Source organism: Amphibalanus amphitrite, unplaced genomic scaffold, assembly GCF_019059575.1.
Source record: "Amphibalanus amphitrite isolate SeventyFive unplaced genomic scaffold, NRLGWU_Aamphi_draft 000532F_arrow, whole genome shotgun sequence".
In the NCBI taxonomy this organism is placed as follows: Eukaryota; Metazoa; Arthropoda; class Thecostraca; order Balanomorpha; family Balanidae; genus Amphibalanus; species Amphibalanus amphitrite.
Genome location: NW_024882026.1, coordinates 362,189 through 386,527, shown reverse-complemented (window position 1 = coordinate 386,527; position 24,339 = coordinate 362,189). Strand labels below are relative to the sequence as shown.

General features: G+C 50.6%; 1 protein-coding gene across 1 annotated transcript in view; it reads right to left on the bottom strand.

The window, feature by feature from the left end:
- Positions 1-85: 85 nt before the first annotated feature.
- Positions 86-24,339, bottom strand: part of LOC122393361 (protein piccolo-like) — a 134,675-nt gene continuing 110,421 nt past the window's right edge. The window contains exons 8-21 of the mRNA XM_043389303.1: positions 20,473-20,613; positions 12,920-13,003; positions 12,348-12,499; positions 11,558-11,698; positions 10,000-10,191; positions 9,592-9,705; positions 7,608-9,212; positions 6,752-7,147; positions 5,671-6,379; positions 4,872-5,062; positions 4,274-4,490; positions 3,094-3,914; positions 2,048-2,371; positions 86-1,557 (exon numbers count right to left, since the gene is read on the bottom strand). Coding sequence (XP_043245238.1) covers positions 1,375-1,557; positions 2,048-2,371; positions 3,094-3,914; positions 4,274-4,490; positions 4,872-5,062; positions 5,671-6,379; positions 6,752-7,147; positions 7,608-9,212; positions 9,592-9,705; positions 10,000-10,191; positions 11,558-11,698; positions 12,348-12,499; positions 12,920-13,003; positions 20,473-20,613 — 5,270 coding nt within the window. The 3' untranslated portion in view covers positions 86-1,374. The remainder of the gene's footprint in view (positions 1,558-2,047; positions 2,372-3,093; positions 3,915-4,273; positions 4,491-4,871; positions 5,063-5,670; positions 6,380-6,751; positions 7,148-7,607; positions 9,213-9,591; positions 9,706-9,999; positions 10,192-11,557; positions 11,699-12,347; positions 12,500-12,919; positions 13,004-20,472; positions 20,614-24,339) is intronic.

The following is a 24,339-nucleotide window of genomic DNA, read 5'->3' as shown; positions in this document are numbered from 1 at the left end:
CAGCCGAGATTTATACGATATTTTGTTCCGCTATGATCGAAACAACGAATATTGCAAGCACTTCAATGCCACTGTAAACACACCATTTAAATATTTGCAGGTAAATTTATTACAAATCTATCTTTGCACATAGCGTATAATGACATAACAAAAGCGTATCTACACACATTCACAAAGTGCGGCGTCACATCTAAAAGGGCCGCTGCCACACAATATGGACAGAGGACGTATTTATAAAATGCTCTCGGGGACAACACAATGTGTACGTCCGGACGTCTCTGCCCCCAGGCACTGATGTGTGACGTCATCTCCTGCTCTGGTGACGTCACCGACACCACAAAGCCGGCGGGCCGGCAGTCAGGTACTTACAAGGAGTCGGCTCCGTCCCACAGAGCAGTCAGACACGCCTAAATGCCGCCCATGGCGCGGAATCTACGCCAGACGTAGTTTGAATGATGAGCAAGGCCTCAGTTGTGAAGCCAAGCGATGTCTAAGTGGCCAACCACGCCCGGTCATCGCAAACTGTCGCACAATGTCGCAAAACGTCGCGCCCCGTCCACAGCACAGCCTTCTTACCCTCACAGATCTCATCTCTCCCTCGTCTTTCTTCATTCTTAAACTTTCCATCGCATTTTGTCGTCTAGCCATAAGAGCACACAACGAAAAACGTCACTAAAACGACACGCGCCCGCTCTTCAGTGTCCCTCGCTCTCCCCAATCCCGCCAAAACAGATGCCAATCACGCATCGCCACGTCACAGATGACATCACACACATGTATGACGTCACACGGCTGACTAGAGGCACCGTCTCGCCTCTCGTATTCAAAACAATACCTCCACAGCCACACACTCGCTCAGAATTTCCAAAATACCGTTTTCCGTTCATAAAATAGCAGAGCGACATCTCTGGACAAGTTGACGAAGCACACCTGATATCGGTCTTAGCTGAACCGGACCTCGCCGCGGCCAAGGCGCATTGTCAATGTTTCAGAGGAAAACATTACACCATCTGGGGGTGTAACATAGCACAAAAATAGACAAACACCATCTCTGTGTGTTCCGAATACACTCGGCCGTGTGCGCTCAGCTAAGTGCCTGCATGATTAAACACAAGTGAGACGGCAGAGCTTCCATCTCACGGTTCACATCAATTACGGTAAATCCGTTGTACTGAATCCGTTCGCAAGCCGCCTCCTGCGATTTGATTGTCTCAAGATGACCCCTTTCTCCTCTTCCCGTCTTCTCTCTTCTCTTCCTCCCCATCCCGTTCAAAACATCTCCCTTTCTCTCAAACAATCGCCGGTTAACCATCCCCCACCCAAATCCTCCGGACGCACGAGTCAGCCGCCCCGGCGCACCGGTCGTCCGCTCCCCTACACCCCCGGCTCTCGCCGAATGGTCTGACAGCGCGGGTCATAGAACCCAGCCCGGTAGAAGGTCTCGTTGTCGCCACTGGAGACCGTCTGGCGGTATTCCGCCAGGCTGAGCACCTGACATCGGTGGCTGATGGTCTGGACGTCATTGTCGTCCATGTGTGGTGACTCGAACAGGCCGCCCTGTGGGGGAGCGGGGAGGGTTATTAACGGGACTAGGGACGCAGCAAATCTTCCTATGAGGAGGCGGAAGGTCAGAATTGAAACCAGAGACACTGAAGATAAACCTGTGGGAAAGAAGACGGTCAGAAACGGAAAGTAGGGACAAAGAGGACTACCCAAATGGAAGGTAAAGAGGGTTAGAAATGAGAGCAAGGGACAGAGAAGTCTTACCTATGAGGAGGGGATGGGTCAGAAATAGATATAAGAGACACAGAAGACTACTACTCTACAGGGAAGTGGGAGGGCGAACCCACAGCAAAGTACTACCGCCGATGTAAACTACTGTGAACTTCTATTAGTCATAATTACTGCCATAAAAACTATCCTGTGGTAGAAAATAAGGTACCATCTGTGGGGTTACTGATACGTCACCGTCAACAAATTACCCTATATTTCATCCACCTTCTCATTCACTCCCACGCCACACACACACCCCGGCGCGTCATCTCACCTTGGGTTCGGCCAGGGGCCGATCCAGGCCACACGTCTCCTCCGGATGATAGAACCAGGCCACTTGCACCAGCATCTGACCCGACGTGGTCTCCCAGAGAGCCTGAATCCTCCCCACGTACGGCCGGTCAGGCAGGCCAGCGGACAGGAACACGGCACAGTCTCCGACGGCAATGCGCTCAGCGCCGCGGACGATCGCCTTGTAGACCTCTCGCTTGGCCTTGCCCTTGCTGGCGGAGCGTTTGACGCCCTTGCCGTCCCAGTCCCAGAGCTGTCGCTCGGGGAGGAAGGCCGCCATACCGGACGGGTGGCGCTGGCGGTTCGACTGGGGAAAGAGCGATACTGGGTTAAACCAGATAAATATACAATATGGAATCAGCTACCAGACCAAGGGCCATGCAATGGTTTACCACTAAAGCATTACGCCTTATGAGCGTCGCATGCAAAGAAACAACTTTGAAACAATGAGGTTAGTGCTTGTGCGAGGAACATGTTCATAAATAGTAGAAAATGTAAAAACATGACCTTATTTCCTCGATAATTGCCAAAACTAATGCTGTACAAATATATACTTTATTTGAAAAAATGTAATATTTCGACCACAGGTCTTTCTCAAACAGTTTCAAATTAGAAAAGATGATTGAAATTTTTCTAATTTTTCTAATTTGAAAACTGTTTGAAAAAGACCTGTGGTCGAAATATTACATTTTTTCAAATAAAGTGTATATTTGTACAGCATTAGTTTTGGCAATTATCGAGGAAATAAGGTCATGTTTTTACATTTTCAACTTTGAATCAAGTTTAAATAGGTCTTCATCCGGTCTAGGGGTCAGCCAGTGGCGTAACATAGAACGTATTTAACAGACAAGATAAACCGTACTAAATATAACGACTGCCTTTCTCAACAACACATTTACCCTAGCGTCACAACACGAGTGTCATGTTCGTCAATAGGAAACATGGTATGTACTGATAAAAACAACGAAAGTCAGCGCGATGGTACCTCACAGGCATGAAAAAAAATCAAGATCCAGCATTGTCACTCACCTCGCCCTTTTTCTTCTTCTTCCCTTCAGCCGAGTGGTGTCGATCTCTCGTCTCCTCCTTCTCCTGTTTCCGGCTGGGACTGGGCGACTTGATCCTCAGCTTCAGGTCCGACTCCTGTTCCACCACGTAGCCGTCCGAGGCGGCCGACTCTCGCCTCTTCGCCGCCTTCTTCTTCTTTTTCTCCGCGCGCTCCTCGGCGGTGAGAGGCGGCGAGCCGTCCACAGAGTCCCTCTTCTTCTTCTTTTTCTTTGGTGCCTCATCGCCATTCTTGTGGCTGTGATGTTTCTTGTGGCCATTCTGTAAATGATGGTTCCCGTTCTCCTCATGTTTCGAAGCTTTCTTCGATTGTTCGGATTTCTTCTTTTTGGACGGTTCTGTCTTTCTATCTTTGGTGTGTGCGGACTTCTTTGATTTACCGCCCTCGAGATGCCTCTTCGAGTCGCTAAGCATCGACCCGTCTCCCTTCTTTTTCAAGCTGCCATCAACCTTCTTCCTCTTCTTCATCTCTCCCTTCTTCCCTTTCACTCCATCCGATCCTCTCCCAGCCTCTCCTCCATCCATTCCATTAGTGGACTCGTCTACCGAAAGTAACCTCCCCTCCTTCTCCACATTGGACTCGTCCTTCGCCTCCTCCGTCTGTCTGCCGTTGGCGGCCGGGGCCGGGGCCGGGGCGGGGGCGGGGGTCGTGGGTGGGTGATGCTCCCACCGCTCCTCTCCCACGCTCTGACGGCTGGCGGCCCTCTGACTGGAGGTCACTGAAGTCCCCGAGGAGGCCCGACGCCTCCTCCGACTCAGTGTGTCTAACGGGTCTTGATCGTGTTCTGTGAACATAGATAAATACAAAGTCGTCAGGCGGAGAGAGTCACCAGTTACTTATAAAGTAGATTTTCAAAGCTACGCCACGCATTCGTCAGCCAACTTTAAAAGAGCTGACGCTCTCGCAAACAGAATTCAGCGATGAAAAATAAATAACTTTCATGGGACAAGACACACTGACAGACAGTACATGCTTCAGTACATCAGTACAGTACATGCTTGTACATGCTTCTCCACAAGTTTCCATTTCAAGAGCATCTCCAACGAAGATCGAGATCTAAAGAACATATCTCAATGCTTCAACACCTCTACACATCACGACACTTTAATGAAGGGCTTTCCTACAACCACATCTTCCACTTACCAACAGTGGGGTAGTTGGCGGGCAGCATCCTGATGCCCTCCAGTCTCATATATCCGCTGTCTCCATCGTCAAACTCCACGTACAGCATGCCCGGCTCTGGTGATACCCCTTCGGTGACTGTGCCCGGGAAGAGGCCGCGCAGCTTCGGCGACCAGTTGGCCAGCACGCGGGTACCCGGGGTTAGGGATGAGAAGGAGGCCGGACGCACCTCCCGTACCTGAGGGAGGGAGGGGGGGGGGGTAGATGTGAGCCAGGGGAGAGGTGGATCACTGAGCAGACGCCGACGTTTGAGTGAGTTCAACTTGAACTGAGTGTGCCCAACTGAGCCATCAGACTACGTTGATCTGGGTAATGAGTGTGTGTGTGTGGGGGGGTGGAGGGGAGGGAGGTGGAGGGAGCAGCGACGACGATGACGAGCTGATTCAAACAACTTAGTATTGAACACAACGATAGCATCCCCTCTCTCTCTCCCTCCCCTCCCCTCCCCTCCCTCCCTCCCTCCCTCCCTCTCTCCCTCCCTCCCTCCCTCCCTCCCTTCCCTTCCCTCCCCTCTCTTTCCCTCCCTATCTCCCTCCCTCCCACCGTCCCCACTCCTTACCGCCTGGTTGAGCAGCTGCTCCTGTGTGTAGATGTTCGGCCGGTGGCACCTCTCGCCCTCCACAGTGACGCCGTACAGGTCCGGCGGCTGGATAGGCTCCAGTCGACTCCGGTAGAACAGGCCGTCAATGAGCACCAGAAGCTGAGTGATCTCACTGAGATCAGCCGCCGACAGCGCCGGGTCACGCGAGCCTGCGGAGGTCACACGGAGGTCAGACAGGGTCACGGGGGCCTGCGGAGGTCACACGGAGGTCAGACAGGGTCACGGGAGCCTGCAGAGGTCCCATGGAGGTCAGACAGGGTCACGGGAGCCTGCAGAGGTCCCATGGAGGGTCAGACAGGGTCAAGGTCACGAGTCGGATCACGGGAGCCTGAGGAGGTCACACGGAGGGTCACACATGGCAATGGTCACCGGTGGAGGTGACGGGTGAGCTAACATGGGGTCTTTGCTACTTGCGCAGCAGAAATAAGGTCAGAAAAGGTTCTGATCAGTTTAAAGGTTAAAATATGACGGGTAGATCAGGTAAGAGAGAGCATGGACACGTCAGCAAGCTCACGTCACATAAAGACTGACAAGGCTTAAGTCTGAAGTCACGTTAACTGTCAACGAAACGATTTGAAAGAGTTCCTTTGATCACGAAATTTCGTTACTCGATTTGTCAATATTTCGTAATAAGATGCCGAGCGGGGTCATCACATCCAACATCAGCAGGTTATTCGATTCATATAAGCTAGCCAACGCAACGCCAGGAAGACTATTCCTAATCGTAGCACAAAAACGACATGCACTATCATCTTACCCGAACAGCTGAGTCCGTTAACAGCACCAGACGACTCGGAGGTTGACCCCGACTGGGGCGCCGCTGAGGGCGCCCCTGTGGGCGCCACAGCTGCCGTGGGCGCCGACTGGGTGACCCCGGGCGCCGAGGGTACCGCCGAGCCTCCTGATGACACCGTTTTCACTGTCGAGACACCAGCTCTGTCCCCACTGCTGTGGTTGAATCCGTTGCTGCTGTAGCCAGGACCTCCAACACTAAGTGACCGCTCAGTTTTACCCATTCCCGACAGCTCTCTGTGCTTCTCTGCGTGAGCGTCAGAGCTGCTCTTGCGTCGTTTGGCAGGCGTGGAACCTCCCGCTTCTCGCGAGTCAGCTTGTCGCTTAGCTGGTGCTTCGCGACTCACTGATCTAGACTTGGACGATGTGGAGTCTTTACTAACTGATCGTTTTCTCGGAGTGGGGACTGGTGGCGGTGGTGGCGGCGGCGGCGGCGGCGGCTCCTCACCATCGCTGAAGCTGTCCTTCATGATCACCTCGGCTTTCAGCTTGGGCTTCAGCTTGGGTTTCAGCAGAGGATAGCACTTCTTCTTGGCCACGATCGTCTCAGTGTCATCGGGAGAGAACGAGTGCTTCTTGGGAGGGCAGAGCTTGCGCTTCTTTCGGGCGGGGTCGGAGCCCAGGTGGAAGTCAGATGTCTGAGGCACGTGACGCTTCTTACACTCCGCCAAAGCCTATAAATAGGTCAGAATACCGGTTAGAGACTCTCAGATTATCGTTAAAAACGCTTCTACTATCGTTGAGACTCACCTCAACTACAGTTAATGACAACAGACGATCGCTACATATCATGTGCTGATGGTGCATGATCTAACGCGGGTGAAACCCAGCACTTCGGCCTCCAGCACGTTTCCATATCTGTAAGCTACGGACTGTATAAAATCGTTTGGTGGCATAAGAATGCAGAAAAGTTTATTAGAGAATTGCCATTTTCAGCATCCTCTAACTGACACTGTTTCTCAATGCCTTGTCCGATAGCCAGAGAGATACCATTGTGCCACAGTTCAGACGTCTAACTCTCTATCATTCCCCAATCCCCAACTCACCCGTATTCCGTTGGAGTAGTTGTTCTCCCTGCGACTGCTGAACGAGTAGCTGATGGTGTCGGCACACGCCGTGTCCTCCCAGACGTCCAGTCCTCCTTCCTCGCTCTCTGTGTCCGACACCGCGCCCTCCTCCGACTGTCGGGAGGACACGGCGGCTGGAGGAGGGGACGCGCGCGGCGGGGTGCGGGTACTGTCCGACCGACGGCGCACCGCCGAGCGCCGAGCGCCGCGCACCGACGGGCGCCGCTTGGCCGGAGATTCCGAGCTGTTCTTGCGCGGTGAGAGGCGGTGGAGTTTGAGCTGCGCGCGGTAGAGTCGCTGAATGTCCGCGAGCTTTGAGTGGAGCTCCTGGATGCGGGGAGAGTCCTCCCAGAAAGGTTCGATGGTAAACCGGACCTGGGGAAAGATGAGGGAACGTTAAACTAACATTGCGGTTGGTGTCAGGTGAACATTGCGTTCAAATGATGACACAGCGCCAGGCAAAACAATCGGTAAGCGGACTTACACGGGCAGGACTGTTTTATGACGGCTGAGTAGAGAACGGACTTTTTTTAAATTTGATGGCGAAATTAATGCGCGGACTATTTGGGGTGTACAACACCTGCATTTATTGATACTGAACTGCTCGGAAACAAGCTTGCCGTTTAACAACCAGCAAACGCTCAACAAGACAATTTATGGGACGCGAGCGTGCGATATAACTATCAAAGAGCAGGAAGCCAACGGGCAGCACTTTACCATCACGACACACACATAATCAATACGATATCCAAACCACCCAAGAGCCCCCCACCCCCACCCCACCCCGCCTATCAATATCTACACATCCTCCCCTCTATCTCCCACTCATTCTCACCTGCATCTGGTCGACTGATGCGCCGGTGCCGGCCGCCCGTCTCCTCAGCCAGTCTCGGGCAATCTCGGCACTCTCCACGGAGCGGTAGTCCCTCCTCCCCGCCGGATCCACTGCCGGCCTCTTCCACATCTCCCATCGGGGCGGCACGAAGAACACGCGAGGCTCCACCACGCGCGATAGGTGCTGTTCGGCCACCTCGCAGAGCGCCGAAAACGGCCCTAGAGATGGAGTAGAAGTCTGGGCGGGCGCGGCGGCGGCGGTGCTGGATAGAAGATGAGCGGCAGCCAGTAGGGTGGCTAAATGATCAACCTGGGTTGGACGTTGTATAGAGGCAGCCTCACAGAGAAGTTGCAGCCCATCGGTCGTTTCTGATGAGGAGACTGTGGTTGAATTCGTGACGGCACTTGAGAAGGCGCTCGTGACGGCGCTCGTGACGGAGCTCGTGACGGGTGAGATCACTGTGACGGCTACCGTGACGGGTGGGAGGGGCCTCAGGTCGGCCGCACAGCCCGCCAACACCTGTAGCGGGTCCGCGCTGGCCGACGTAGGACGAAGTGGAACCGACGGAACCGGCGACGCCAATCTCTCGGGTCTGTCGGCTGTTTCTGTCACTGATGACGCCACTGAGGACGCCACAGATGATGTTACAGACGATGCCACAGATGAAGTCACGTATGATGGCAAAGATGTCATCACGCCAGAGCTAGACTCCGTGGCTGACTTTACAGACCGTGGTGGTGCCAAAGTCACCTTAGATTCTGTCGAAGCTGGAACCGTCACAGCCTTCGCGTCAACTCGTGTCGTTTCGCTTATCTCCTGTGATGACTCATCGTCTTGAACCACAACGCCGTTCGAATGTCTGGAAACTGTTACAGCTGTTTTTGCCGATGTTTCGTCTACTGTTTCGGCAGCTGTTTCCACAGCTGTTGCGGCTGTTTCAGGAGCCGTTTCAGCAGCTGTCTCCGCAGTCTCAGCTGCAGCGTCTCCTTCAGCCGGAGACAAATCTCCCTCGTCGGACGGAGATCGTTCGGAGATCACCAACTCCGCCGGAGACCGGTCCAGCGGAGATTCAGACGGAGATCGACCGCTGGGAGATCGCTGCGGAGAGTTTACACCCGACGGGGAGTGTTCTACCTCACTCTTCACCCCCGCCCGAATCGAGTAAGGCTCTTCCGCCGCCACCGTTTGCCGCGGTGTCTCCTTCGTCTCCAGATGCGTCTCTTCCGTCTCTTGCCGCATCTCTTCTTCCGTCTCCACTGTGGTCTGTTGTGGCGTCTCGTCATCCCTGGCCGCCTGAACGGGAGTCACCTGTTCTTCCCGCGAGGCCCGCTCGGGAGACGGACACTCGGGTGAACTTCTCCCGTGTGAAGTGTGACTTAGCACGCCGTTGTGGTGTGACAGGTCGACCCCGTTGGTCTGTAGAGAGACCTCGGAGTGGTGTTCAGTTACAGACGCCGAGGAGTGGTCCTGTGTGAGACGGTTGGACACGGGGGATGACGCCTGGTAGCTCAGTTGGGAAGGTAGTCCTGTCCGGCCCGCCACCGACACAGGCGGGTCAGGGACCGCGGGCACAGACACCTGGTCGTGGTATACCGGTGAGGTCGCCTGGAACGGATGGAGGCGACAGTCAGATGTGCGTTAATTGTTCATGAAACGTAATTACATCTTATTGTAGATACCAACCTTAGTAGGAAGTGAAAACGTAAATATTACAATAAATGTCACTTAAATGATTACATTATCAAAAAGACAAACCAATGAATGAATAAATAAACGAATGAATGAATGAATAAATAAATGAGCATGAAAAACGAATAAATGAACGAACGACAATGAATGAATGGCGATGAATGAACGAATGAATGGGAATGAATGAATGAATGAATGAATGAATGAATGAATGAATGAATGAATGAAAATGAGCGAATGAATGATGAAAGAGTGAATGACCACCCGTCGGCCGTCCATGTGCCGCACCACTGACCTGTGACCGGGTGCTGACCTCCCGTACAGTACCCCCGAGGTCGGCAGAGGGCGCCGCCTGAGACGACGCGGCCGGCAGGGGCTCCGGGGCCAGCACCGGTACGGCAGACACCAGCTGCGTGTGTGACGTCACACAGAAACAACACGACGGTGACGTCAGAGGGGGGACGATAATTGAGGTAGCTGGGAGACATAAACTTTGCTTTACGCAAAAAAAAGTGAAAATTAACGTCACAATTTCATAGAAATACAAGCCGGTCACGAGGTTATTCGCATTATTTGAACATTTCTTCAAAAATGAAATATAAAACTGATGAGCACGGATGGAAACTGGCAACTGCAATCAAAGAAACATTTGGCTAATTTCATTTTTAACGAAAATCCATCTTTCGAAGCTCCTGTCACCTACCGGCAGCTGGCCGACGGACTGCATCGGATGTTGAACACCAGGCGGCGGCGCCGGCACGGCCGAGTGTACACCGGGTGCGCCGGGCACAGCCGCATGGTGTACACCGGGTGCAAGATGCTGCGGCTGAGCAGCCGGCGCCGGCTGAAGTATGAAGGAGGCAGGCGGCTCGGCAGCGTGCGTATAGTAGACCGACTGTGAAGAAAAACAGGAGACACAAGGGTTAGAACAGCCCCGGTACAGGTCTGTACCGTACGGACAACGTACTACGATGGTGTATGAGCTGTACGACTCGTAGGTGCCATAATCAGCAGCTGTGATAAACGTAGATACTGTGCAACGTGCAATGTGATCAATTGAGTTAGCAAACCTCGGCGGTACGATTTCTTTACGAATACGCCCCTGAATACGATACGCCCCTGTGACAAAGTATCGAACGAAACTTAGCTACGTCAGCCGTCCGCACCGCACTGCTGTCGATTATTCGGGGGTGGGACATCCATTTATGAGGGACCCTGGTGTTTTAATTGAAAGCAGAGCTGTTCTCATCCACTCAGCAGCAAAAGTTTCACCGGTTGTAGAATCTACCTATTTAGACCAAGTCTTCAATCAAATCCACATGCACAACCGTCACTGATAGAGCAGCTTTTATTGAAGTAAAGCTAAAATGGCTTGGAATTCCCTTATTCCTTAAATTTACGTCAACGATGACGAGAAGAAGAATGATACGAAGAATGGCTGGCATTTTAAATGCAGCAGTCAATACTGTTTTAGCCGCATCATTACACGTAAGCTGAGCCTGGCCAAATGGCAAGCAGCCATCAATTGTTTACACCCACCACCCAAGAAAATGAATGAAACTGAGCGAATGCAATACAATTAATCATGACATCCGGCGCCGTTCAATAAAATGAATGAAATGAAAATGAAGAAACGAAAATATGTTCCCAAAATGAAACGAATGCCTACAGATGGATAGAAAAGACATAAGTATACCACATCCCAATGATGCACAAAGAATTCGCTCATATTGCAGTGTCCAAAATATTTACCTGTGCGCCATTATCAAGGAGACCAATACTCATAGTACCAGACTGCCGTACAAAGTCAAAACCAATTACGTTGGGGTGACCTCTGAGCTGAGGTAAGGACCTCTGACGGGGCGTAATCGTCTATGCCTTTGCACAGCAGAATGGACCTATACAGAGGCCATCAGATATCATTGAACATGTTCTAAATACGTAAGTCAAATATGCGTTGCTTCTTTTCGCAATGTTCCCCCGTACTGGCCTGTAGTGGTGCTGGTATGAACTGACCAGTATTGGCGCTGATATGACCTGTAGGGGCGCTGGTATGACCTGACCTGTATGGGTTCTGCTATGATCTGTAAGGGCGCTGATATGAACTGACCTGTAGGGATGCTGGTATGAACTGACCTGCAGAACGCTGGCATGTACTGTAGGGACGCTGGTATGAACTGACCTGTACGGGCGCTGGTATGAACTGACCTGTATGGTTGCTGCTATGACCTGTAAGGCCAAGGGTGCTGATATAAACTAACCTGCAGTGGCGCCGGTATGATGTACTGCACATTGACGGGCGGCGGTGGGGGATGGTGGCCGCCGGCCGGACTGGGAGCCACGTGACTGGGGGCCGGCTGGATCGGCTTCAGCCGGCTGGTGGGCTCCTCCTTCTTGATCACCTGAAAATGATACAGAGGTTATCGGCGATTGTTCACGGTAGGTGTTTAGATAAGATACTTTTGGGCCGAGGTGGCTATCTGAATACGTTCAACGCATCACTGAAGCTAGTATAAGAAAATATCTGGAGAGAAGGAAGACAATGATCGGCACTTTGCTTTGCTCGAGCTTCAAGTTGCGGCAAAACAAAACACTACAGACAAGGAAGAGCATGAGCCTCCGTTCCGTCGTTTCCATCCTCAGGATACTGAAATCCTTCTCCTCCACTCCGCAACCCCCACTCCGGGCTGGACAGGCAACTTTATCTCATGCGGGCTATTCCCTTGGAGAGGCACCGCTGCTCCCGAGGGAGCGCACCCCGTAGCCGGGTGCAGAGAGTGCTTGGGGGGCTGGTCGGCCTGCATCCTTTCGGACGGGCTCAGCCCCGGCGACTCTCTAGGGTGTCTCCCCAAATCCCAGACCAATGTCTCCCCCTAATTCCTATCATCCTTCCGGCTCTGAAATGGTCTTGTCAGACTGGAAGGTCCTAACCCAACAAAACAAAAACAAAAAACGAAGAGCTTGAGAACAAAATAAAACAGCACTTCCCTCGGTCACCGCTAGATGTCTGGCTACAGCCACCCCACGACTCGATCCCGAACTACAGCTTACCTGCGCGCCGGTAGATGTCAGCAGCGTCTGTTCGGAGGTGGCCTGGATGTAGAGCTGGGGCGGCTGAGACGGTAGCACTGTGAGCTGCGGGGACTGGAGGGGAGACACGCACTGGTACGGAGACCAGAGAACGGTGGGCCGCGGCGCCGGCTCTGTGGGAACAGCGGGGGAAGGAGGTCAGTTTGGGGTCACAGGTCAGGGAGCTGGGGAAGGTGGGTTGTGGTAGTGACTGGAGGCACCAGGTCAAATGACAATCTGAGTCCTGAGGTCAGAGTCTCAGATCAGGACCCAAAAGACAAGCTGTTATAAATGTATCCGACGTCGGACTCCATCGAAATTAAATTGTTTGATATTCAGTTGAGATTAGCGATCCAAGCGCAATCTCATACCCACCAAACGTACCTAGCTCATGAGTCATGACCATGGGACCGAATCAGCCGGATGCACACGCAAACAAATGCTTTCAAAGTTCCATCACCACGATATCCCTTGACATAGCACCTTCTAACACAGCTTCATTCCTCTCATGACGTCATTGTCCTCCAGTGACGTCACGCGCCATATACACTCACCGACTGATCGCGGTACGAGCATTAGATGCCCGGTGGCCGGGTCGCTATGCAGCTGGACCTGATAGCTTGTATATAGCTGGGTAGCTGTGGAGAGAATACACGGGGAATCAGTTATAAAGGAGGAGCGAGACAGTAGGGGTGAGAGTTCGTAGGGTCACCGCTAGGTGGACGCGGTAGTTACTGGACCTGTCGCTAGGGTGCCTGCTACTATTAACGTGGAGGGGAGCTTTTTTTTTGTAAATTTAGCAAATGTTCGAATGGATAGATTGACAGAAGTAGAACCGAGGCCCACGCTAAGCAGAGCTTGTTGCGTAGAACGACCCCTGCCGCCCGATCGCGCAATCAGAAGCGGCGGAACACCTTCAATTAACCCGGCAGTTGCTGGGGTATTTCGCCACCCACCGTTTGCTGGGGGGGGGGGGGCGTTAAACGCCCCCAGCCCATAACTCGAGAACCAATAGGCGTAGCGAAACGCACGAGACGGCAAACGAAAGAACGCGACAAGACGCTTCAGATGAGTACTTTAAAGTTGAATTTTGAGGTCACAGGTCGGGTCAAGGTCAGGTCAAACACCTGAAATCGGGCTTTCAGTAGCATGGATTTCAGGACTTCGCAATGGGCGCCTCTCGTCATAAACTCTGTCAAAACGGTGCACAATCCATCATATAAGGCCTACAAGAGTGTCAGCTCCATGTAGGGGTCAATCAAGCATAGGTCAGGGTCAAGGTCAGGTCAACCGGGTAGGCACATATCCCCGAAAATCAAAACTGATATTCGCGGCCTGTGACACATGTTTAATGGGTACTTTGGGGCGTAGAACACGATGGTGACATTCATTTATCATATGTGTACGTGTTTGGCTCAAAAAGTTCAATTTAAGAAATGCATGTATCATGGTCGTGAAGTAGTCACGAGAAATTGCCAAGATTCAGTTCAAGATTTTGGAAAATTCGGAACGATAATCAATAATCGAAGATAGCCATCTGATTGTGCATGGTATTGGCAGTCTAATGGCGTTTACGGCATGTCTGTATGTCTATTCTGTGATTTTATATGATTTTTTGAACATATGCCGTTTTTGGTCGAAAACTCAGAAATCATGACGTCACTAAAACCTCGATATCTCAAAAATTTTCCGATCGATTTTTTTGAAACTTTGGCACAATAAACTTCAATCAATTGCCTACAGGTACGCAAAATTTGGCGCGCCTGCGGCGCGCCGTTTTTATGCTGTGGCCCGGCGAAAAAAGTGGGGGCGTTTAACGCCCCCCCCCCAGCAACTCGCGGGTTAAGGGGGGGGGGGGCATTGCCGACTTTAGGTCCCATTCTTTCTATGCAACGCTCATAGGGCTAATGGTAAAATGCCAAAATCAAAGGGGGGCACGGTGCCCCGGTGCCCTCCCCGTTCCGCCGCCTATGCGCGCGATGCCGGACAACGGTACAAGTTAGATGTCCAAGTTTAACGTGCCCATCAAAGCCGGACACGGCCTGTCCCACTCAACTGACTTCAACTGGCTGCGGCTGCTCGTGCACCAACCGCAGACCATTCCCGCCAGGAGTCTCAAATATCGAGCGCGGAGCGACTTGAGCCCGGCTATCACTACCGGTAGTCTTTAACCCTATTCCTGGGGGTCTACGTCAAAACAGCTAGTGACATTTGAGCTAGTGACTTTTGAGCTAGTACAAATCAGCTAGTGCCTCAGAACAGCTAGCGACAAAATCGCTAGCGTCAAAATAGCTAGTGAAACAAAATAGCTAGTGCTTCAAAATAGCTAGTGCTATAATCGCTAGCGTCAAAATAGCTAGTGAAGCAAAATAGCTAGTGCCTACGAAGTGCGAGCAGCTAGTGTGATTTCTTTCCCGACGGGTCCTTTAAGAAGATTGTGACATGAACATTGGCATTGAGGTGCAGGCCATGGCGCCAAAATGCACGAACATTTCTTTAAGGCTTCAAAGGAAAAGAAGGAGGCTCGAAGGCTATGCACCAGAACCGGTTACTAGAGCAGGAATCCAAACGCCAGAAAAAAAATAGAATTGTTAGGCTAGGAGAAGCAGTTGTAAGTATAGTTACGACCTAATGACCGAATCATACTTTTGTGACCGATCAGATGCTTGACGAATTGGTGAAGAAGAATGCATGGATGCTCGAAGGTACTTTCAAAATCTGACCAGTAACTTTCAGTTTCAGTCAAATATGCAAGATTAACGTGGTTGTACGCGGTGCTTTAGAGGGGTGCAAGTGGTCTCAGAGGGGCGCCGTACGTTTACGTCTTCTGGGAAAAACCTTTGGCAACATAGGTACCGAAAATCTACGAAACTAAGTCATTTACGACAACGCACGTGTATAATTGACATTGAATTTGGCCAACCTAGAGCCCTCCGCGATGTCTTTCCTACCATCTCAGTAGAGGGATTTTTTTCATTTGACTCAAGCTATTCTGTCACTAGCTATTTTGATCCACTAGCTATTTTGCTTCACTAGCTATTTCGACTCTAGCGATTTTGTCACTAGCTGTTTTGAAGCACTAGCTATTTTGCTTCACTAGGTATTTTGACGCTAGCGATTTTGTCACTAGCTGTTTTGAGGCACTAGCTGTTTTGCACTAGCTGAAAAGTCACTAGCTCAAATGTCACTAGCTATTCTGACGTGCACCCTCTGGTGACCTGACCTGAGGTCAGATCAACTCAAAATTTTCAGACATGTTGCGTAGAAGCCTTTTTTGGCGGGCTCCGCCGGGACAAGAAACTGGCGGGGGGGCCGATTCGGCCCCCCCTTCAGATCTCAACTACACATCGCAGCGACAAACGGTAAACGGCATCGGATACGCACGGTCAAGATCTACAATTTTTACTAAGGTCATTTTCAGGTCAGGTCAAAGATGACGTCACAGGGGTCGAAAAAGTCAAAACGGCGGCGATAGATATGGAGAGAGTTTTTCTCGAATAACTTTCGAATTAGTCAAGATAGGAACAAACTAAGGGCATCATCGTGATCCTCTCGTCAATCCGCATCGAATGATATAGGTATATGTTGACCTCGAAAGGTCAAGGTCAAAGGTTGACCTCAGGTCACGTGACCTCGAGGTCATCATGTATATCATTCGATGCGTCTTGACGAGCTGAACACAATGAGACCATCCACGCGTCTGTATCTTGTTCCTGTACGGAGTTATTGGCCAAAAACCTTTGGTGACCTTTGATGACGTCACATGACCTCACAGCTGTCCAACAGCAAAACAGACCTCAAGGTAGTGAAGGTTGATCGTATATGAAGTCATGTATGGTATATGGGGCCATTCCGACCCGTTTTAGTGGTAAAAACAGGGAGTTGATTTTTCCTCCATTGACTTATAATGGGGAGGTCGCGAAACTGACCTGACCTTAGGTCACCGATATCAAAATTCCGAGATATACAAATTGCACATACTGGTATCCTAACTAAAGCCTGAAGAGAAGAAATTGATCGGTCAAAAACTCTAGCTCTGGCGTGATTGCAAACTTTTCTGAGGTAGGGTCACCAAACCGCCTCTGGTGACCTGACCTGAGGTCAGATCAACTCAAAATTTTCAGACATGTTGCGTAGAAGCCTTTTAGGAAAAGTCAGAAAATTTGAGCTTCCTAGCTCAACGCGTTTGGGAGAAATAACCAAAAAACCTCAGGGGGGGGGGGCTCCTGAGGCCCCCCCGCCAGGAATAGGGTTAAGATTTGCCAGCTGAGCTACGGGACAGGCTAACTTCAATTAACATAGGGGCAGGGCAGACACGGGTTGTGGGAGACAATGACAAAATTCACATTTATCTTTTAAACTTCTATTGCCTATGCCCGTAGGCCTATGAGGCTGTTGTAAGTGCTGCAAGAAAGCCACTACGAACTTCCGAAGAACTTGCAAAGCTGAGGCTTGGCCCAAACCTAACCAGAATGGTCCTTGGCCATCGTGTTTTTTTTTCGTTTTTCGTTTGAGCTCTCCGATGCTGATGATGGTGAGTTGATGTAACAGGGCGCAGCAGCAACGAGGCTTTAGGTATTGCGACTATTTCTACGGAAAACTGCAGGACCTTCGAAGGCCATTTTGGGCTCTCCAGGGTACAATTCTTGGACCAATTAACTGCAGGTTGCGGGCCATTTGAAAATAACACACAAACACATCCGTTTAAATGCTGGGGATATAAAAGAGAGATGATAGGTATGTCTCTCTCCTCGAGTTTAACAAAGGCGGCTTAAAACGGGGCTGAAATGGTGAGGAACTGGGAACCGCTCAACGGATGAGGTAACCGATAGTCGTGGGTGCGCTGTTCATTTCCTTTCTTGCGCTGCCAAAAGCATTATGTTTATAATCCGATGTTGTTGTAATGTTCATAATCCGATCTTTAAGAGCCGAGAGGGGCCAATGATAAGGAGCCACGACTTCCACCCCCCGGTCTCCTTTCTGCCACAAGCCGCAGGTAGAACTCTGAGCATTTGACATCTTCAAACTTCCGAGCACCTGGGGCATTCCACGATAGATCGTACCAGGCCCGTCACCCTCATCTCTCAGATTTGAATGAAAATCGGTCCTAGGGGTAATCATAGGCCCTAAAGACGCCTGGCAAAATATCAGACTTCTCAGATCAAAACTTTTTGAGTTATATTGCATTACATTTTTTTAACTTCGGTATGTAACGGTGAGTTTGATGGCTTATAACTCAAGAACGGGTTAAGCAACCAACAAAAAGTAAACAACACTAAGCTTGCGATGAATCAAAAATTAATATTATTATTTAAAAATTCCAAAGAAAAAATTTCATTGTTGAGCAAAAACCTACATCTTTTTTCATTTGCCTCTAATGACTTTTGGGACCAAAATTTTTCACATTTTTATTTTTTCAAAATAATCTTCATGTCATTGCAAATCGACATGCAAAAAATTAGAAAGGTGTTCTTTCTATAAGTTCCTTATTTTCCCTCAAACAAAATGGGTTTCGGAGGGGTTGATACGACCCCAGCACGCCGTTTCGCTTCTAATAGAGCTAGAGCCTCGCGGAAAAAACGAGCGTGTGTGCCGTTACAAGTCGCAGCGATTGGTACCCGATTTTAAGGTCTCAGGTTAACCGGTAGCGTCTGAGGTCAGGTCACGTGACTGAAGTTACGGGTTCGGTTTTTAGTAAACAACTTCGCAAAAAATGGCCGCAGAGCCGCGATTTTGGCATAATTGTGTTCGCCTAGCTCAGGTGCATCGAATGGTATACTTTTTGCTAGGGTGAGGTCAACTTAAGTAGTTGACCTCGGGTCAAGGTCAGGTCAGAGCCCCTCAGGTCACGAAGCTGGGCAAAGGGTATCATATGGCATATCATTAGATTCGGAAGGTCTTCCCGAGTCCATTGGTGGCTTTCCCGACTCTCTAGCTTCATTTGATCGGGAGTTATTGACGAAAAACTCGTACGACCCTAGTGACGTCATAAATGACGTCACGCAAGGTTAACAATGCAAAAGTAAAGCATTGGACTTTGCAAGGAGTGCATGAAATCACGATATCATGTACGTGGGGTAGTTTTAGATCATTCTCGGTGCCAAAATAACAGTTTTTATATTTCCCCATTGATTTATAACAGTGATGTCACGTGACCGACCTGACCTCATGTAACCTTGAAAAATTCCCAGATATACAAGTTGTGAGACCTCTGGAGGACACCATGTATGCGTCCTGTAACTTTCATCTCGGACAGCTATGGTCATTGGCGTCCAAAACAATGTCAGAACCAAACAGCCTTTTTCACCCTCGCGCTTATAGGAAAGAGGGTTGAATGAACCCTCTTTTCACTTTTTTCAGATGACTCAGACTTGAATTGAAATTTCAGCAACCCGTGATGTCACTAGGCAGCTTTACCACGCCATTTGAAAGCTCCCCTCCCGAAATCACTATTCGAAACCGTTATCGTGACGTAAAATAAATACATTTATAGAAAGAACACCTTCCTAATTTTTTGCATACTTCTTAACAATGAGCCAAATATTTTTTTAAAGAAATAAAAATTCAAAAAAATTTGGTCCCAAAGTCCAAAAAATACAAATGAAAGAAAACTCGATATGTCATATATCAAAAATAGCGTATTTTTCGAAATTTCAAAAATACATATTAATCTCTGTTTCATTGCAAGTTCAATGTTATATAACATTTGGCATTTGAATAATCCGTCTTAGAGTTACAGCCCGCCAAACTTCGCGCTGCAAAGCAAGATCTAAAAAATGTTATACACCATAACTCAAAAAAATACTTATCTGATAAGCCTGAAATTGTTACAGGTGGATTCAGAGCCCCTGATTACCCCTGAGACCAATTCTCGTCAAATTCCGAGAGATGAGGGTGTCAAATTGGAAAAAAAGTGGTACGATCTATCGTGGAATGCCCCACCTAACCCATTATCGGTTCCACCTAGCTCAGATTGTGGACCGGAATTCCACCGATCATATGACTATGCTGACGGGACCAGCGAGGTCGCTGATCAACACAGTACCGACGGGCGGACCACACCGGTCGCTGACGTCACGGCCCGTCAGACTGGGGGGCGGGGCCAGCTGATTGTGACGTCACAGCATCGTGACAGCTAGCGACGCCACGCGGTCGGGAGGGGAACTAGCGCCGACCGACCCGTCGACGCGACGGTAAACCGAATCGGCGACTGCCGGGCCCCGAGAGGCTTGAGAGAGGCGGGACCGGCCAGGCTTTGGACAAACTTGCAAACGAAAAAGGTGGTGGAGACGGATTATCGCATGTAAACGAGACGTCAACGAAAATACGTGCTTCCTGTTGGAAAGTCTACCTATAGAAAGATGTGAAGTTTTCAGCACCCTTCAAAGTAAGTAAATTAATTATCATTTATCTGCGTTGCACAGAAACCAGCAACCAATAACCATGTTTCTCTCATTTTAGGTTTGAGGGAGGATAAAAATGTGAACGCAACCATTTTTGGAAAAGTTAGCGACAGGTACTACAGGATCAGCCTGAAAGTCGGTTCACCTCTAGACGCGGTTGGGGCTGGCCGTCTTCCTATTCCGTAAAACTCTGAAGCCACCATGGTGGCCACGAACAAGCGATGGAAGCCTATCCATTCGATTCTCGGAAGGAGACGTTTTGATTTGAACACACACCTCGATGACCATACGAGTGCAATCGTTCACCTTTTTCAGTAGCATTGGCCATTGGACCACACACTCTTCATGTCGGGGATCGTATGTAACGCTGAAGGCATTTGCAATAAACATAGAAGTAGGTAGGTATATAGTTAAAATGAATGGTGAGGGACATTCACACAAACACAAATATTCCCTTTTCCACTGCATCATCTCGGAAAATATTCCAAAAGGAAAGCACTGAGCAGAGATGCCGACACTTCCCTCAAATGCAAATTCACATCGAAACCCCTACTCCGAAAGAAAGGGAAATAAATGTTTCCCCTTATTTCCGCGCACCCTTTTCTTAATTCTTTCTTATTTGTTCCTAGCAATTCAGCCTCCATCGGCACACACTTTTCTGACACCGCCCTTCACCCCTGCCCAGTCCAATGTTGTGTCCTTACCTGCATAGGGCTGTGGTGTGGGGCCGAGCCACATGGGCGGCAGGGGCGCCGGCTGGGGGGCTGGGCTGCCCGGCACCCCCCAGGCGGCCCCGGTCAGGTCACGGCCCGGCGCCGCGCCCGTCCAGACCGGGCCGCCGAAACCTGCCGAGAGGAGGACAGACAAATGAGCATGACACTATGACAGAGACAGTATTAAACCTGCCGGGAGATGACAGATACATGAGTGCGACAGTGTGACATAGACGGTATGAAGCCTGCCGGGAGAAGACAGACAAATGAGTGCGACAGTGTGACATAGACGGTATGAAGCCTGCCGGGAGAAGACAGACAAATGAGTGCGACAGTGTGACATAGACGGTATGAAGCCTGCCGGGAGAAGACAGACAAATGAGTATGGCAGTGTGACATAGACGGTATGAAGCCTGCCGGGAGGGGGACAGACATATGAGTGCGACAGTGTGACATAGACGGTATGAAGCCTGCCGGGAGAAGACAGACAAATGAGTGCGACAGTGTGACATAGACGGTATGAAGCCTGCCGGGAGAAGACAGACAAATGAGTATGGCAGTGTGACATAGACGGTATGAAGCCTGTCGGGAGAAGACAGACAAATGAGTATGGCAGTGTGACATAGACGGTATGAAGCCTGCCGGGAGAAGACAGACAAATGAGTATGGCAGTGTGACATAGACGGTATGAAGCCTGCCGGAAGAAGACAGACAAATGAGTATGGCAGTGTGACATAGACGGTATGAAGCCTGCCGGGAGAAGACAGACAAATGAGTATGGCAGTGTGACATAGACGGTATGAAGCCTGCCGGGAGAAGACAGACAAATGAGTATGGCAGTGTGACATAGACGGTATGAAGCCTGCCGGGAGAAGACAGACAAATGAGTATGGCGGTATGATATGGACAGCATGAAACCTGTCGGGAGAGGACAGACACGTGAGTATGGCGGTATGACATAGACGGTATGAAGCATACCAGGACTGTCCAGGGAGAGGACAGGCACATGAGTATGGCGACATAGACGGCATGAAACCTGCCGAGAGAGGATAGATACATGAGTATGGCTGTGTGACAGCATAAAACCTGCCGGGAGGGGGACAGACACATACATAAGTATGGCGGTATATGATTATGGACGGTATGAAACCTGCCGAGAGAGGAGGATAGATATACTCGTACATTAGTATGGCGGTATGATATGGACGGTATGAAACCTGCCGAAAGGGGATAGACACATGAGTGTGGCGGTGTTACACAGACGATATGACAGAATAAGAGTGTGACACAAACGGGGTATGATGGCTATAGTCTGATGATATATATTGATGACAAGTAGGATATTTTGGAGTCCCGGAGAGCGGTAATCCGCTCCGAACATTCCACTTCATGCTTCAATCATCTTCCGAACTCGGTAAGCGTTGAAACTTAAAAATATGGACAACGGACAATGAACGGAGATGAGCTAGCCCGAGGAACGATCGCAAACCATGATTGTATATTGTATTGTATATGCCGGGCAATGTATAGCAAGCAAAGACATGCAATATGTAGAGGGTGAAATAATGTGAAAGAAATTACAGATGCACCTTGAGGAAAGATGCACACTTGTCCGCACCGCAGGGCAGCTGCATCTTTCCAAATACACGTTTGGCTGCTTTAACCGGTTTCCAGCGATCCCAATCGTGTACCACATCTGTGGCAGCAGTCGCCAACCCGCTCTGTCGGTTCTGGATTCTGGACAGAGCTCCAGATCACCTGTCTGGATTCTGGCCTCGGCTCCAGACTGGCTGTGTCGGGTCCTGGACGCGCGACTCCGCGTCTGGGGCGAACGAAACTTGAGACGTGGACAGCGCACATGTGGTGGGAATCTGTGGGGTAAGCGGGCCGCCCGGACGGGACGAAGGGACGGGACGAGGGGACGGGACGAGGGGACGAGACGAGGGGACGGGACGAGGTGACGGGACGAGGTGACGGGACGAGGGGACGCCAGAATGAGTGATGGTAGCAGGTCGCCGTCGAGGGGATTTAAACGGGACGATCCCATGTCGGGAGACACATTTTGTGCATTGTAGTCATGGATAGCTGTTATAGGTCGCACTATAGCAAATAAGCGCATTTTTCATTTCCCGTGCGTCGCCCACACAACGAAACAAAAGGCAAAATACTGCTCGCTCAGCAAGCAAATACGAGCATTCTGAGTGTCAAACGAAAGTCAACGAAAAAAGATAACCAGGAATCGAAAACAAGTGAGTTCAGACAAACTACTGATAGTTCAGAGGTTGAATTTGTGTTTATAGCTGGAGCGTGGGATTTCCATTTACACCATTTACAGCGTGCACAGCTCAGGCCGTGCACTGCCAACTAGGCAGCATTTAGGACGGTACAGCACACACCGAACCGTCCGAACCGAAATGCAGCGCGAGCAGCACGAAACATCCTTTATCTGGCGCGACCCGCAACGAAGCAACGGGACAGAACGGTCCCGTCTTTCAGAACTGATGTGTCACAGTCGTTACAGGTGGTGGACAACTGGGGAGGACTTTATATCGCACAGGCACACCCATCAGGCCAGACCAACGCAGTCTTTAGGGCCAGTGAAGCGCAATCCATACTTCATAGTAGACCAGTCCAGCGTACGCTATTGGTCAATCCAGCACACGTTATTGGTAAAGTCATTCAATATCGCACACTCATTAGACCAGTCCTGCGCCAGCTACACAGCCGGTAAAGCACAATTCATACCACGCCTCCATTAGAGCGATACCCACGGCGTCCGAGTCAGCACGGCGCAGTTAAAAGGACAATACAATAGCGTGGTTATCTATGTGGGATCTCCCTGTGCACCCCCCCCCCCCTCCCCCTGAGTGTTCACACTGAGTGACGGCGGAAAACTGGGCAAAGAACAGGCAACTGTATGGCCAGCAACACGAATGGATAGCACAGGCTGAGCGGAAAGCCCCAATCGTGTTCAGGGGACGAGGCGAGGTCCTGTCTGGGTAATGGGTAATCAAATGGGTAATGGGTTGTGGTATTGACACCTCACACTTGGCACGAGCTCCAGCTACGGTCCAGTCGAAATCTGACTTTCATTATTTCAATTCCTAAACGCTCGTCGCGCACGCGATAAAATCAATCCACATTCAATGGAATGGGAGATCTTGTTCTTTTTTATTTTAGTCCAGAATTTGGAATCAACGAATTTTCAAGACAAGCACCTCGCAAATTGCATACGCCAGCAAGACGCACCATAGCTGACTCCACCATAAACAATTATTTATCTCAGACTTCAAATGAGCCTCTTTCTTCAGCAGTGCCTTGAGACGCCGTGAAGCGGCTGGCGGCCGCGCGGTCCTCTCGGGCCGATCATCGGGGACTGGGGGCGCGCCGTCCCCCGCACTCATTCAATAAAACCACCCCACTGGAAACAGGCCCACAATCGCCGGTCACTAGGGCCATCGCGCCGCCCTGAGAGGCGGCAATGTCGCCCTTACGGCACCTCCCAGCGCCGCGAACGCCATGCGAAGGTGACTTTCACTACGCGGGCCGCAGCCGCCGCCGCCAGTCCGCAGTCAGTCCACCGCCGCCGCCGCCGCCGCCGTCAGAGTCGCAGTCAGTCCGCCGCCGCCGCCGCCGCCGCCGCCGCCGCCGCCGCCGCCGCCGCCGCCGCCGCCCGCCGCCCGTGCGCCTTTGAGCGTGTCACGCGCGACGACTGAAGATTCACGCCATCCGCACGCGCTATTTGAATAAATGAGCATCTGGCCCACAATTGGAAGAAAAGATCGGAAAGATCGTAGCGACGATCTTTTCAGTCGACGACAAAAAGGTAATTGTTTAACAGGAAGGAGATAAAAAGTG